This window comes from Aquarana catesbeiana, linkage group LG02, assembly GCF_042186555.1.
Source record: "Aquarana catesbeiana isolate 2022-GZ linkage group LG02, ASM4218655v1, whole genome shotgun sequence".
NCBI classification, from domain to species: Eukaryota; Metazoa; Chordata; class Amphibia; order Anura; family Ranidae; genus Aquarana; species Aquarana catesbeiana.
The window spans coordinates 59,933,995-59,949,621 of NC_133325.1; the positions used below are offsets into that span (position 1 = coordinate 59,933,995).

Genomic DNA, 15,627 nt, shown 5'->3' on the forward strand with positions numbered 1-15,627 from the left:
GCCTGATGTACCAACAGCTCCTAATGGGGTGTGCTACGTTAAGAAAAAAATGGAGGAATTGTATTTTAGGAATAAAAAAAATAGACCTGGCAATTGCTTGGGATACACAATGCTTTAGTGAACTTAACAGTATCAAGTAGAGGAATACTTACCAGTGCAAAGTGTCCCCCACCAAATCTTCATCGTTCAGCTTGGTCGCTATTGGCTTCTTTTGCACAACTGATGGACTCCTGGCAAAAGGTAAGGCCTTTGTTCCAATAGTCCTTGGCTAATTAAATCCTGAATGTGTAATGGGCCATTGATCCAAATACTGATATTGCTTTTGTAATGGTTACATCTGTATTTTTTTTTTTTTTGTATTTTTCTTAGCCTCTTTGAACAATGGCTTAGAAGACATCAGCCCTCACTAGATGTTTACCCGGAAGCCAATGCACCAGTTGGACATAATCGGGATTACAACATGGTTCCATTTATTCCATTGTTTACTAATGGAGAGTTCTTTGTCCAGTCAAGAGACCTGGGGTACGAATATGATTACCTGGCTGAATCAGGTACTACTTTTTTTATTTTTTAACCTTTTATAACAATGAGGGAATCTGTCCAAATTGGATTCACCGAGGGTTCAGCGAATCTGACTGAAGTCTATAGCAGGTGAATCTTGTTAGTAAAGTCTGGACATTTTAGGGTAAATAGGCAAACTACAGTGTTTAAGGGTGTTATGCGACTTTGAGGGCCATTAAAAATATGTAAACCCTTTCAATAACATGCTTGGGGGTGCCTTAAAGTGGTTGCAAAGGCTGAAGGTTTTTTTTTTTTTTTTTTTTTTACCTTAGCACCTTCTTAAATTGACAGGACTAATCTGTGTACCACATGAGCACATACTGTAGCCAGTCGGTGGGAGCCAGAATGTATTGTTGGTAGGGGATCAAATACTTATTTTAATCTCTAAACTGAATCTCAATTTATAACATTTGTATCGTGTTTTTTTTTCTTGATTTTTTTGGTTGATATTCTGTCTCTATAATTTAAAATACACCTGTGATAAAAATTATAGACCCTAAGTGGGCAAACTTACAAAATCTACAGGGGATCAAATAAGTTTGCTTTCAGTCATAAGAAAGTTGCGTGAAACTAGTAACCTTTTTTTTTTTTTTTTTTGCTTAAAAAAACTTTAATAGTGCTAGTTTTAGAATCAAATTAGAAATGTATGGACAACTTGTTTGGGGATACGGTAGGGAAAGGTTAGACACTCTGCAAAGCCTTTTATTACTGCCTGTGCCCCCACTTGGGAAGATGCAGCCTCGCAATTTTTGACCTTTGTCGGTGTTTGGAAATCCAGAATATTGTCAGCAACAAGGAGCGATGGCACATCTTTCAATGCAGACACATGCTTGGTGACCACCAGAGGGGGAATTCCTCACACTTCCGGTTGTGTCTTTAGGACAGGAAGGGAATGGAGATGTCTTTAACAGGGCAAAAAAAAATCAATGATGGGTTTTTAACTCTTCCAAAAAAAAAAATCATATATACTTATAAATTTTCTCACAGCTAACCTGCAGTTTTTTGCCAGTCAATCTGTGTCGGCAATCTCCTCTCCAGAGAGCTCTCTGCTTGTAATGATTCTTGGAGACGGCTGTGGGATTAGAACACGGCTATGAATAATTCTCCAGAATGATCAGAGACTTGTGATTACTTGGCCTGCGGAATGGCACTCATAACGGCACCAGATTGCCGGCAATCAGGGAAATGTACACAGTGAAGTGGCCTGCTGTGCTCAGGCATTGCCAGCGTTAAAAGCAAATGCCATGAACAGGTGAAGTGTCCCCTGTGTATGTACATATGGACATGCTAAATATTCATGAATTAAAGTATATCCAATGCAAAAAAAAAAAACTTCTGTTGATGCAGAAACAAGATTTCCCTCTATTCCTGTGGAAACTCTGAAATTTTGCATTTCCCCTCACTTTCCTTAAAGTGGTTGTAAAGGTTGAATATTTTTACCATCATGCATTCTATGCATGAAGGGAAAAAAAAACATCAGTATGCAGCTCCCCCCACAGCCCAACTTAACAGTTAACCGAGCCCGTGCAACAGAGTGGCTGCTCTCCTGGGTCTCTGCCGCCTCATTGGCTGAGACAGCAGCAGGTGCCATTGGCTCCCACTGCTGTTAATCACCACCAGTGAGGAAGGAGCAGGGGGTGGGGCCAAGCAGGGCTTGGGAACGAGTATGCACGAGTGACCCCATAGCAAGCGGCTTGCTATGGGCTAACTCAGAGAAGAGGAGCCAGAGAGGGACCCGAGAAGAGGAGGATCGGAGCTGCTCTGTGCAAAACCATTGCACAGAACAGGCAAGTATAACCTTTTTAACCAATTCATACCTGTGCTATAGCCGAAAGATGGCTACAGCATGGCTCTCTCCTGCTGGGAAGGCCTCCATGGACGTCCTCCCAGAACTACACCCCCTGGGGCATGCATTCTGTGTGCTCTGTGATTGTTGTGTCATTTGGACACAGCTGATCACAGATCAGGGTACAGGGTCAAAGATGGCAGCCCTTTACCATGTCCATTCACAGCTGATCACATGTAAACAAACTTGCCGGATATCGCCATTCCTTTCCTCAAGCGTTGTCAGTGTGAGGAGAGCTGGTAACCAGCAAGTGTGACGGGGACATTTACACAGATAGTCAGGGCACTGATCATAAGAGCCTGTGTCTTATTAGACATTGAGCTCTCCCATGATTTGGGTAGCCACCTTGGACCCAAAAAGGCTATACATCTATACATACCCTTTCTGAGTAGATTTGGTACACCTCCAGTGCAGGGAGTGTGCAGAAAGAGATGGGTTTGAAGCAGGAAAAGCAAAAATGGTGGTCCAGATTACCCCAGAATTTGGACAGTAAAGCAACAAGGTAGTGAAATTATGCTGAACCTACAGGCAGTAGTATGCTTGAGGAAAGCTCCTTTGACCAGGTACCCTTAAGGGGAAGAACCTTGTTGCATAGCCTCCCGAAAGTATTGATGCACCCTTAATTGCTAGCAGAGTCCCTCCTCTGGAAGGCCACTGCATAAGCCTTAAAGGAGTAATCCTTGAGCACACTGCTGCCTGTAAGTTCTTGTTATTGCCATACTGCCCAAAGTCCTATTTTGGTAAGCCAACTGCATTGTTGTATGGTTTACCATTCGTTCATAAACCAGAAAGTACCTAAAAGACGTCTTGCCTGGTCCCTTTTAAATTACCAAAACGTGGTTCCCCCAAGCACATGTTGCTGCTCCTTTAGTCTTGGGGACAAAGAGGTGACCAAGCTTTGTTGCTTAATTTTAGTAGAGAAAAGTGAGGTCACCTTGTGAAAGGGGTCCACCATGGCCCCCAAAACATTAGTCTGTTATGATTTACTACTTGAAATACGACCACATTTAAAATCTCTAGATGCTCATTGGATGAGTGCTGGCTTTCTCTTCCAATGGTCATTGATGGAGTCACCATTACCCGTGCACTCCCAACTAAGGAAACAAAGTGTCTGGTGCTGGATGGATTTGTGATAAGGTCAACAACCTGTGTGAGCTTCTGTAGCAGAGCTGTGTAAATCTCAGGGCTGTATGGACAGATATGCAAATCTTTTGACAGGTAAAACATCTGCTATGTATGCATTTCAACTGTGTATTTAGCTGTTTAAAATTCAGTGTTTAAAAATAAAATTGACCCAAAGCCATTTTCATTTTCCATTCAGGAAGCCCTATGTGGCCTCCATTTGAAGGTTGTAGAGTTTCGGTTAAAAACACCTGCGAGTACTGAGCAAAGTTTATGAAGCCAGGTAGTGAGATTGGAGCATTGCCTGAATTGAATTAAAACCTTTAGTCTTGTGTACCGGTAAATGGCACTTCCAACTTTTTAATGAAACTGCCATTGATGAAAGCACTCCAATGCACTTCCCTGTGGCTCACACCAGCTTTCTAGCTGCCGGGAAGCAATTGCTTGGCATGCTTAGCGTCACAGGGACAGGGTCCTCGGATGAAGGCCGGCTGCTATTCAGTATGCATTTTGCATTTTTTGTTCGACATGTACAGCTCAAGCAAAGAAACCGAAAAAAATGAACAGACGTGTATACCCAAGACAATGGTAATTACAGCCATTTTATTCATGGCTAGTTTTATTAGGACCATTAATTCTACAATGTTATGGGCTTCATAGCATATTCTCTTTTTACGTGTCCCTCATCTAAATTAGGGCCTTGCTGCTGAATATCATTGAAGAGGCTCATTGAGTATGCGAGGGATAGAAAGAGGTTCATTCTGTATGGCAAAAGGCGGAGGATGGGGAATGCCAGCTGATTTGATTGCTTATAGAGGAAAGCAAGGTCCACTGGACTTTGGCAGAGACATCCACGTTAATGTGGAACATCCACCCATGCCTGTCCTTATCCTATCAATGAATGTCAAATACAACAAAATCATTTTTCATCCAGCTTGGGAGATTTAACCCTTTTGCTTTTTTGTACATTTTAGAATGCGCATTTTAGGCCTGAATATTAGTTAAACCCCCAAAAAACATTTATACATTTTCTGACAGTGGCAGCCATGGAGAATAAAATGGCAGTTCCTATTTATTTCACACATTATTGGTGCACCTGTGTATCAAATCCATATTTTTCACAAAAAAATGCACGAATGTTAATTTTACTGTACATATTATTCAATTTTTTTTTTTTTTTTTTGCATTGAGTAAATAGATACCAAACATGTTAAGTCTTAAAGTGACTCTGAAGTCTACATTTTTTTTTTTACTTAATTTTCTGCATTAACCACTTCAATACCAGGCACTTAGACACCTTCCCGCCCAGCCCAATTTTCACCTTTCAGCGCTGTTGCAATTTGAATGACAATTGCGCGATCATGCTACACTGTACCCAAACAAATTTTTTATCATTTTGTTCCCACAAATAGAGCTTTCTTTTGGTGGTATTTGATCACCTCTGCAGTTTTTATTTTTTGCGCAACAAATAAAAAAAGACCGAAAATTTTGAAAAAAAACTAGTTTTTCTTTGTTTCTGTTAAATTTTTTTGTAAATAAGTACGCTTTCTCCTTCAATAATGGGCACTGATATGGCTGCACTGATGGGCACTGATACGGCGGCACTGATGGGCACCGATGAGGTGGCACCAATGAGTGGGCACTGATAGGTGGCACTGGTATGCGGCACTGATGGGCACTCATAGGTGGCACCGATGGGCACACATAGGCGGCACTGATGGGCACTCGTAGGTGGCATTGATTGGTATATATGTGTGGCACTGATGTGTGGCACTGATGGGCACTGACCGATGGGCAATGACAGGTGGCACCGATGGGCAATGACAGGTGGCACCGATGGGCAATGACAGGTGGCACCGACAGGTGGCACTGATAAAGCATTGCTGGGCAGATCTGGGCATTGCTGGGCAGATCATTGACATAATAGTGCCAATCAGTGCCCATTTGTGGGCACAGATTGGGCACATGTGGATGGCCATGGGGTACATACCTGGCCATCCACGTTGCCCCTTCCCTGGTGGTCCTAGTGGCATCCCTGGTAGTCCAGTGGGGTGATCTGAGGGGGGGCTGCACTGATAAACAATCAGCGCAGACCCCCCCCGCCAGGAGAGCCGCCGATCGGCTCTCCTCTACTTGCGTCTGTCAGACGCGAGTGAGGAAGAGCCGATCAACGGCTCTTCCTATTGACAGCGTGATCAGCCGTGATTGGACATGGCTGATCACGTGGTAAAGAGCCTCCGCCGGAGGCTTTTTACTAAGATCAGTGGAGCGGTGTGTCAGACTGACACACCGCTCCACCGATCGCCGCGATGCGTGCCCCCGGGGGCGCGCTGTGGCATGTTATCCTGCTGGACGTCATATGACGTCCAGTCAGGATAACAGAACCACTTCCCGGACGTCAATCCGCTATAGGGCGGGCGGGAAGTGGTTAAAGGAGTTGTAAAGTCTCAAGGTTTTTCACCTTAATGCATTCTATGCATTAGGATGAAAAAACTTCAGTGCTGCAGCTGCCCCCAGAGCCCCCCTTTTTCTTACCTGAGCCGATCCGTTCCAGCGCCATGTGCGAGCCCAGGGACTCCAGCCCCTGTCTCCGTCCTCATTGGATAGATTGATACCATCCGAAGGGCCTGGTATGGACCTATACCGTTTTTCCTTGATTTTTAAAAATTTTTTTTTTTTTCATCTATATTGCCGAGAGCCGGCAATACATTACAGCCGCGAGCAAGTTTAAATTACATTTTTTCCTTTTAGAAATTTGATTAATGCTGCGGCACTGTTCTACACATCGCACACATGCGCCACTTTACAGGCAGACTAAGGAGATGGGCCCCCCCCCCCCGGGCATGATATTTAACCGGTTCAATACAGGGCAATTTCACCCCCTTCCTTCCCAGGCCAATTTTTAGTTTTCAGCGCTGTCGCACTTTAAACGTCAATTGCGCGGTCGTGCGACGTTGTACCCAAAAAAAATTGACGTCCTTTCTTCACCACAAATAGAGCTTTTTTTTGGTGGTATTTGATCGCCTCTGCGGTTTTTATTTTTTGCGCTATAAACAAAAGAAGAGCGACAATTTTGAAAAAAACACTATTTTTTACTTTTTGCTATAATAAATATCCCAATTTTTTTTTTAAAAACACATTTTTTCCTCAGTTTTGGCCGATACGTTTTCTTCTACATATTTTTGTTTAAAAAAATCGCAATAAGCGTATATTGATTGGTTTGCGCAAAAGTTATAGCGTCTACAAAATATGGGATAGATTTATGGCATTTTTAAAAAAAAAAAATTTTTTATTTTTTTTAGCGGCGATCGCAATTTTTTTTGGTGACTGCGACATTATGGCGGACACATCGGACACTTTTGACACATTTTTGGGACCAATCACATTTATACAGCGATCAATGCTATAAAATTGCATTGATTACTGTGTAAATGTGACAGGCAGTGAAGGGGTTAACCACTAGGGGGCGGGGAGGGGTTAATGTGTTTCCTAGGGAGTGATTACTAACTGAAGGGGGAGGGGACGCACTAGGGGAGGAGACCGATCAGTGTTCCTCCGTTCTGGGAACACAGATCGCTCTCCTCAGAGCTGACAGGCTGTGGATCTGTGTGTTTACACACACAGATCCACATGCCGGCCCGGTTAACGGGCAATCGCGGGTGCCCGGCGGACATCGCGGCCGCCGGGCACACACACCGGGTCCCGAGGAACGCGGCGGGCGCGCGCCCCCTAGACGCCCGGGAATCCCAGGACGTCATATGACGTCCACCCAGGATGGGAGATCCCATCTGGGGACGTCATATGACTATGGGCGGGTAGGGAAGTGGTTAAGGGAATATTTCCTTTTTATTGTTTCACTTTAAGCATTATTAAAATCACTGCTCCTGAAAGTGTGATTGTTTTAGAAACTTTTTTTGCATCAAGGGCATATACTTTTTATGGAAATAACTTGCATATACGTCTTTAAAATTAGCACTTTTGATTTTTCATGTTCGTGTCCCATGCAAACTGAACCGGGGGGTGCTCAGCCCATCCCTACTGATCACTCACTGTGTTCATTCAGAAAAGGGGCTGGTAAATTACATGTTTACCCATCCCTTTCCCAGCTCTCAATCCTGAATAACCCCTACATCAGCAGGAGAGGGAGCTGGCAGCATTGGGGGGGGGCACACAGCAGGGGGCATCAGATGTGGGCAGGATAGAGAGGATGATTTTTGCAGAGGGGTGCAGTTACAGGAAGTATGCCCTGTGTGTCTCTCCCTGCAGCAGCTGAAAGGCTGGAAGTAGAGGGGGAGAAACCGGCTTTCAGCTGCTGCAGGGAGAGACACATAGGAGCACCACTGCTGCGCCAATCATTCTCTGTCCTGCCCATATCTGATTTCCCTTGGTGCCTGGGCCCTCTACAGGAGGACTGGTGGTATCCCCTTCTCAGCGGCCCTGCGTGGCTGTGTCAGGTCTCCTCTGCCAGACGAGCCTGTGCTGTGTAGCGGAGCTGTGCAAATCTCAGGAATGAATGGACAGAAATACAAATCCATTGTCGGGTCAAGCGGTACTCCTATATAGTTTGATCTAGCCATGTGCCTAGAGAGCAGATTTAAAGAGTACGTCACTGGAAAAGGTGGGGGTCAAACTGCTTCAGGGTTACAGTGTAGTTTTCTGTCCTGATGATCCATTGTCTTCACTCTTTCTAAATAGCTGACCCCGAAAATGTATGCAGATCAGGAGCTATGGCCAGGATGCCCACTAACTCCCTCTGGGTCAAGTATTGGAGCCAGGGGACCAGTATGACGGTCAGCAACAACTGTAGCATTTTAAAGGTGGGATTGGAAATGGCTGACTACATATATCCTCCCATAAAAGTTTCCCTTGGAGAGCCATCATTCCTTTTGCCTTTTTCATTATTTCCTATAATCCTTTCTTATAAAAAATGTAATGTTTCTGAGACTGGCCCCAGTGCTCTTAAATTATTTACAAGTAGACACTTTCCGGCTTGATTCAGTATCTTCAGTCTTGTGTTTGAGTACTTGCAAAAGCCGTATTTGTTGATGGTGTCATTACACCTTCACACATTTTCTTGCTAGAATTTAATCAATAGTGTTTGTGCTGATACAAATCTCACAATACATCATGTGTTATTGATACAGTAACTAGATAAACGATGGATGTAGTACATGGTGAGGATTGCCTGGATCTACAATTCCTGGGGGGACCATGTAACAACTGTCTGTTGGGCCACCGATTTCTTGAAAACAAGATTGTCAATGGAGATACTTGTATATGCAGGGCCGTTTTTTAAGGCAGGGCAAAAGGGGCAGCTGCCCTGGGCCCTGTTATTGTTGTGGGGCCCTAAGCGGCTGCCTCATACTTGCCAACTATCCCGGGTTAAATTCCCTCCTCCCTTGAGGTTTTAGTCCTGTGCTGTGTCCCAATATCTCAGTGTGAAGTGCTGCTACTAATGCTGTCCAGCTCTGCCCTATTGTTGTGTACAGATGACTCACCTGCAGACCCTGTGTTTACATGTAAATTACCGGCATTCATATGTAAATAGAGGCGGCATTCATATGTGAATAGCGGCGGCCGGCGGCATTGATATGTATATCATGCCCCCCTGAGGTCATATCCACAGTAATCTCTAGCAACCAATCAACAAGCAGAAATCATGCGTTGTGACCTCTAGCAACTAATCAGTGAGCCGTAATGTGTGCTGTAACCTCTAGCAACCAGTCAGTGAGCGGTAATGATATACTGTAACCTCTGGCAACCAATCACAATCGCTGCCTGATCTGATTCAGTAAACTGATTTTGAGTCTAGCTGCTATTTATTGTATGTCTCAGAGTAGGCGAAGAGCGAAACTGCATGGAGGGGGGGGCCCCCCCAAGAAAAGTTTTGCCCAGGGTCCAATCAATATTAAAGACGGCCCTGTGTATATGTGCATACAGTATGTTGTATATTGATGTATGAATACGTGAGTAGGGTTCTCTGAACAGACTAGATTTCAATCTTATTCCAGTCTGTGCATGCATTCATTATATGGTTTATCCAACTTTCTCCTTAAAGCCCAACACTCCCTCCACCCCCTTTTTTTTCCAGAGTGCATCTCTGCATGTATGAAATCCTGACAGGTCTCCCTAATCCCCATCATTCTTTCCTTTGTCTTTCTACCCATCTCCCTATTGCTTTTCTTCCATTCTTTCTTCTGACTACCTTACTACTCTGCTAAACTCCCATAGCCCATTGAGCCCTGGATCTGGCACAACGGAAATAGGTTGACATATAACAATGGTATTCCAAATTCCTATTTCTCTGATAGCAAAGAAATGTTTGTGCGGCATATACTTGATATTGTAACATTGTAATATTTCTTTGTACTTTCTTGTAATGAAAGAGCAAATGGGACAGTAATATTTATCCCCAATATCTCCCAGGATATATATGTAAAGACCTATTATTGGTTTGTTTGATTCTGAACTCAACATGTTAATTGAGTGAGCTGATCACTTTAGCCTCCAGGACTGGCTAGAAGACGAACAGTCTACTCCTACTATAAGTGTTGATGACTAGGCTGAGGAGGGGGGAGAACACTGTTTGTATTGTTAATTGTAATTAGCTCCTGCTATTGTGAAAATGTCCTGTGGTTGTACTTATGATAATGTATAATGTACTGTGTGAAGCTCGGTGACCACAAGTCTGGGCAAAAGGTCATGTTAGTAAACTAGCTCATGTTAATTAGGTTAATTAGGTTACAGGTGTATTGTTAGAGTAATATGAGCAGCAGGTATACACCTCCTCTTTTATTGTATAAAAGAGCCTGTATTCCTGTCAATAAAAGAGAGATTCCTGGTTGAACTTACATACAGCCTGCCTGGTGTTTGTTCTGAGCTACACAACTGGATTAGAACGGCACATAGCTGTAGTTCTAGTCCCAGAGCATCGGATGACTGAACCATCAGATGCTGTGATCTGCAATCTGATTCTATAGCCACAGAGGAGTGTCGGGACAGTGGAACCGAGCGAGCCATGGCTCGTTACACATCCCTTCCCCACTTCAATCCAAACAAATTGCAGTACATATGGTATATGAGCTACTTAAAGAGGAGGGTTGGGACTTTAGAAGAGATGTATGAAGAGGCTCAACAATGTAATATGTATGTGTTTATTGTCTAAAACACACAGCAGTAACATGCAGCATTGAGTACGTACAAATATAGTAAACACGTAAAAAGAATGTTGCAAACCATAAACTTGTAAATATCAACTTATAATGGCATTGTTAAAAAGGTGGTCCTCCAAGAGATGGAATCTTTAAAACCCAAGGTTTGGTCCTGAAAGTAAAAAACTATTATACTAGCCCATGTGCTCCAGCTTACATACCATCACATGCTGTCAATAAGTCATCTAGGAGATGAATATCTTCATCTCCATGTCACTGTTAACCATTTTTGGGTTTCATTTTCAGACTTTGTGATATGCCCATGTCTCCATGACTCCATCCCATCCACCTATCCATAAGCAAAGACTAAGCTGCTTATTTTTTGGGTTTGTGGTGGAAGTGAGGATGGGTTAAATACCTGAAAGTCTGTTATGACAGTGCTGCATTTTACAGTACTTTAAAAGATGGGCTTTTCTGTTGGTTTTCAACAAAACGTTCTTGGCTATACTGTTCCATTAATTAATCTAAAATGCTAGGGTTAAGAATTGGACAGTATGGCTTGTGTGGAGCAGACAGTTGCCTAGTACTTTATAAAGGTTAATAAAACTTCCTACACTAATCCTAATAAGACCACAGTTCCAAGATTTACAAGCCAATAACTTGGTGATGATGATTTTATACAAGTGAGTAAAGGCAACCAAATAATAACGTTTTATGAGAGGTGTACCAAAAGCAATGCAAAAGTGTTCATAACTTTGTCAACCTAGGCCATTTAGAGTTCAAATGTTGTTAGAGTAACTTATTATTTTTCATTGCAGGTTAATATTGGATTACAAGCAGAAGCAACGTTCAGTCATTGAGTCCTTGACAAAGGATGGGTAAAGGCTACAGAATGTTTACGGAGCTGACACATTGACGAGAGTCACCAATGACAAGACCATACTTTTGTCAATGGTGTCATCCATAAACAATCTGTAGCCTTCTGTAGATGTCAGGCAGCCTGTACCCCTTCATCAAGAACTCAATGATGGCACATTGCTTCTGCCTGGAATCCATTCTTTACCTGCAATGGGGAAGAAGAAGAGGTACTATAGAGGAAGATTAACTCAACCACCGAGTGAAATTTGAATGACCTGTGTAGGTTAAAAAAAAGTTATGCCCACTTTTGCATTAATTACATTACAGGCCTCATATATCTGTATGGAATAGACGTTTCGGTTGGTTGCATTCAGTTGTTTTTCCAATCAAAAGTTGGCTAAAATGGTTTGAAAATAGCATTGTTTTGCCAATATAGGAAACTGCTTTTTATTGAGGACTCTGTATAAGGAAATGGTTACCTCGCTATAGGTTATTGCTGCAACAGCTCACTGTTGCCATAATTATGTACGTGCCCCTCCAAAACTACATCACTGAAGCTGGTGCTTGTCTGGGGTAACTTATATTCCTTTGAAAATTATTAAAAATGTTTTTGTACTGGAGGCAGACATGGCAGGGTTTTTTTAACCTAACTGGTAAACCTGTCCAGATTATTTTTTTACTATTTCTATAATGGAAGAGCAGATCAGTGATTGGCCATATTGGGTTGAGGGTAACCACTTGTACAATGTCTAGGAATCCCTTTAGGTGCACAAACTCCCAGTTGATCATAATTACTATTTTTTACAGAACCATTTGCATATAGAACTATTTTACTATAAGAATAATCATGAACCTTTTACTCAAGTACCAAGTTCAATTTCTTCTTTCAATCAGGTTCTATTGAAGACTTTCTGTTGCCCTATTTGGAGCAAGCAAGACAAATCTGGCAGTGGCTTGTTGGAGCGGCAGTGGTCGGAGGGTTGGTCACCGCTGTGTTTGCAGCCATCATCAGCTTAACATGCCGAAGGAAACGGAAAACGAAAATCTCAGAGGAGACCCGGCCGCTTCTCATGGAGGCTGAAGATTACCATGCCACTTACCAATCCAATCTATGATAATGCATGAAAGCAAAGCAGAAGTTTTAACGTGTACCAGGGTTTTTGCTTATCCATGTGTCGGCTAATTTGAGGGCTATGAACAAACCTCTGGGAAATCACTCTACTCACGCACTGAAAGGGACATCCATGTTTGGGTTACTTAATGGCTGCCCTCAGGGTTCAAGAGTAACTAAAAAGGCTTTAATACCTTTTTTTTAATGGGTTTTCATTTATCTCCATGATAATGTGTATAATGTTACACATCCACAGATAACTATGGTTGTGTAATGCTCAACAGGCAAGAAGGGCAGGGGCCATCAGCCTGTAAGATTTTATTATTGCCTGAAAAAAACCTTATTGTGTTGCCTTTACTAACCACTGTCCCTTTAACAGCGCTATCTAAAAAAAATTATATTGTATAAAACAAAACCTTGTCCTAATGGACAGCTATAATGTCCATAGTGTCCTCATGGATCATCTGTGTTGCCTCTAGCTTCCTAGGAATCTCTTTGGAAGCTTGGATGTTGTGCATTCAGATGCTTTGATACGTTCAGTCAAACATTTTTACCGGATTTTAGGCCCCAGTATTTGTCCCACTGCTAACCCTTTCTGGTGCAGTTTCTACTTTCCCAATGAATAGATCTGACTAGGATTTTTGTAAGAATAAGTTTAAAGTAAATCTTCCAAGAAAGAAATTCAGGGGCTTCTAGTTACTTACCTACTATGCTGCTCCATTGGCTTCAATCCCTAATCATTCACTGCAGGTCATTCTGCAGTCCTTATCTGCATACTTGCTCCTGAAAATACCAAAGCCAGGGGTTTATTGTAATGGCTTAAGGCTAGGTTCAGACCTTTGCGTGTACAGAACGGTGCCTTCCCAACTCAGAGAAACAAGCTGCCATTTAGCGGACAGTGGTGCCATTCATTCTTAATCGTACCTCCATGTACCTGCAACTGGCATGGCACATTTTTAGAAAAGAATCGGGGAATTCACTTCTGTGTTGCTTCTGCATAGGGCGGCCCATTGAATGAAGGAAATGCGTGTAAGCTTGGTCACACCTGTGGGTGTGAACCAAGCCATCGGAGGAAAGAACTGTAATGGCAGCTTCTACGTTTCCTAAGTAACAGTATTGGCTTGATTTGCAATGTTGTGCTGCATTAGTGCATGCACCTTTATGGCATGCATTAACATGCAATACGTTAGGCAGCCCATTCAAATTCATTTACTGCCTTAACGCACCGAAAGCACAAAGATGCATGCACTATTTTTTTGTAAAGCAGTCATAGGCGTGCGCACAGAGTTGCCAGGTGTGCCTGGGCACACCCTAATCGCCTTGTGTGGTGCATATTCCCCCCTGTTTAGACCACTGATATTTCATCCCCCCCAAAAAAGTTATAAAAGAAAATAATTTTTTTTTTTTAAATAAAATAAACAAAATTACACTGTCCAGTGCCCTACTGACACCATCAGTACATATACACATGCATATGTATTTGAGCTTTGGGGTGCACACCCTAATGCAAGAGGCTGCGCACACCTATGAAGGCAGTGCACCTCAATGCACAGTGATCTGTTGGTGTATAAATAGGCATATCTAATTTTCTTTTCAAGCAAGTGTGTGAACGCAGCGTTAGGCTCCATGCCGTTAAAAAAAAATTATAAAAACGCCAGTAGCTTTGCAGTGAGTCTTTCAACGCTTCTGCATTAGCATTTATTCACGTTTTTAGCGTTTTTCCGCATTTTTTTTTTTCCAATGGTTTAAAAACTTTAAAAAACGCTGGTGAGCCACTATTTTTAGCGTTTATAGACGTTTATCAGCGTTTATGAGCGTTTGGCGTTTTTACCATTTTTTTTTTTTTTTTTTGTGGTAAGAAAAACGACTCCTGAACGTGATTTTATGGCGTTCAGAAAACAGCCCATAAACTCCACTACTGATAAATGTTCAAAAACTTCCATGTGTGCATGGACACATAGGATAACATAGAGGGGAGTTTATGGGCTTTAAAAAAAAAAAAAACGCTCAAAAACAGTTTGTGAGCTTCAGTGTGCATGGAGCCTAAGTGTTCATTCACCTGAAAATGCAGTGCGCTACATTAGGCAGCCTATTTAAAATGAATAAGCTGTCAATGCCCAAGAAAACAGGTCCTGCACATTTTTCAGTACAGGTCCACGCATTGGATAGAGCATATGTTTGTGTATAATGCACTATAATACAGGTGTGTTGTAGCACTCAGATGTAATGACCACAACTAACATTGCACTGCAGCTTGCTGCAATGCACATCTACATTTACTGAGGTGCCACATTATATTGTGTTATATTGTGAAGGACCCTTTGGAGAAAACCAAGTAATTTGTCCTGAAGCCAAAAGTTATCTAGCGTACTATCAGTGGATCTGACCAGTTGCTATAGGCAACACCACTTTTCCTGTGCTCCAGTATATGAAGTAGAATCCATAATATGCTCAGTGTGTCCCTAAAACATATTGTGCCATAGAATGTGTACATGTCCAGTAGCTAGTACTTTTGAAAGATATAGGTTTCATACATATAGCCGGTTATGATGAATTGTCTGAAATGGGACCAAAAATAAAATAATTTTTAAAAACTTGGGTAGAATGGAATCTATTTTTTGGTTTTTTTTTCGTGTATGGATGTATTGGTCACTTTGCATGTGTAATACAATTTGTGGATCATGAATTTTCATATATAGTAAATTTTTGTGAGCTAGAATCTATCTGTGGTCTACCACGGATCAAACTGTGAACCCTATGCCAAAAAAGTGTGCCCCTAAAATCCAAACCCTAATCCAAGCATGCAGCCTGGCAGGACAGGAAAGGGGAAGGCCAGCACAGCTGTACCATAGCAGGTCATGTGCCATTAACATCGTGGGGTGACCATGTTGATGAGGACAAAAGCTTCTTTTCCACAACCCTGGCCTGGTGGTGGTTTGAAGTGTGAAAGGAGAATTGTTTATCTTGAAACCCCTTTC

The 15,627-nt window shown here is 42.4% G+C and overlaps 1 protein-coding gene across 1 annotated transcript in view; it reads left to right on the plus strand.

Moving 5' to 3' along the window:
* TYR (tyrosinase) overlaps positions 1 to 15,243 on the plus strand; it is a 45,913-nt gene extending 30,670 nt beyond the window's left edge. Inside the window, exons 4-5 of the mRNA XM_073612965.1 lie at positions 370 to 551; positions 12,433 to 15,243. Coding sequence (XP_073469066.1) covers positions 370 to 551; positions 12,433 to 12,653 — 403 coding nt within the window. The 3' untranslated portion in view covers positions 12,654 to 15,243. The remainder of the gene's footprint in view (positions 1 to 369; positions 552 to 12,432) is intronic.
* The last annotated feature ends 384 nt before the right edge of the window (positions 15,244 to 15,627 follow it).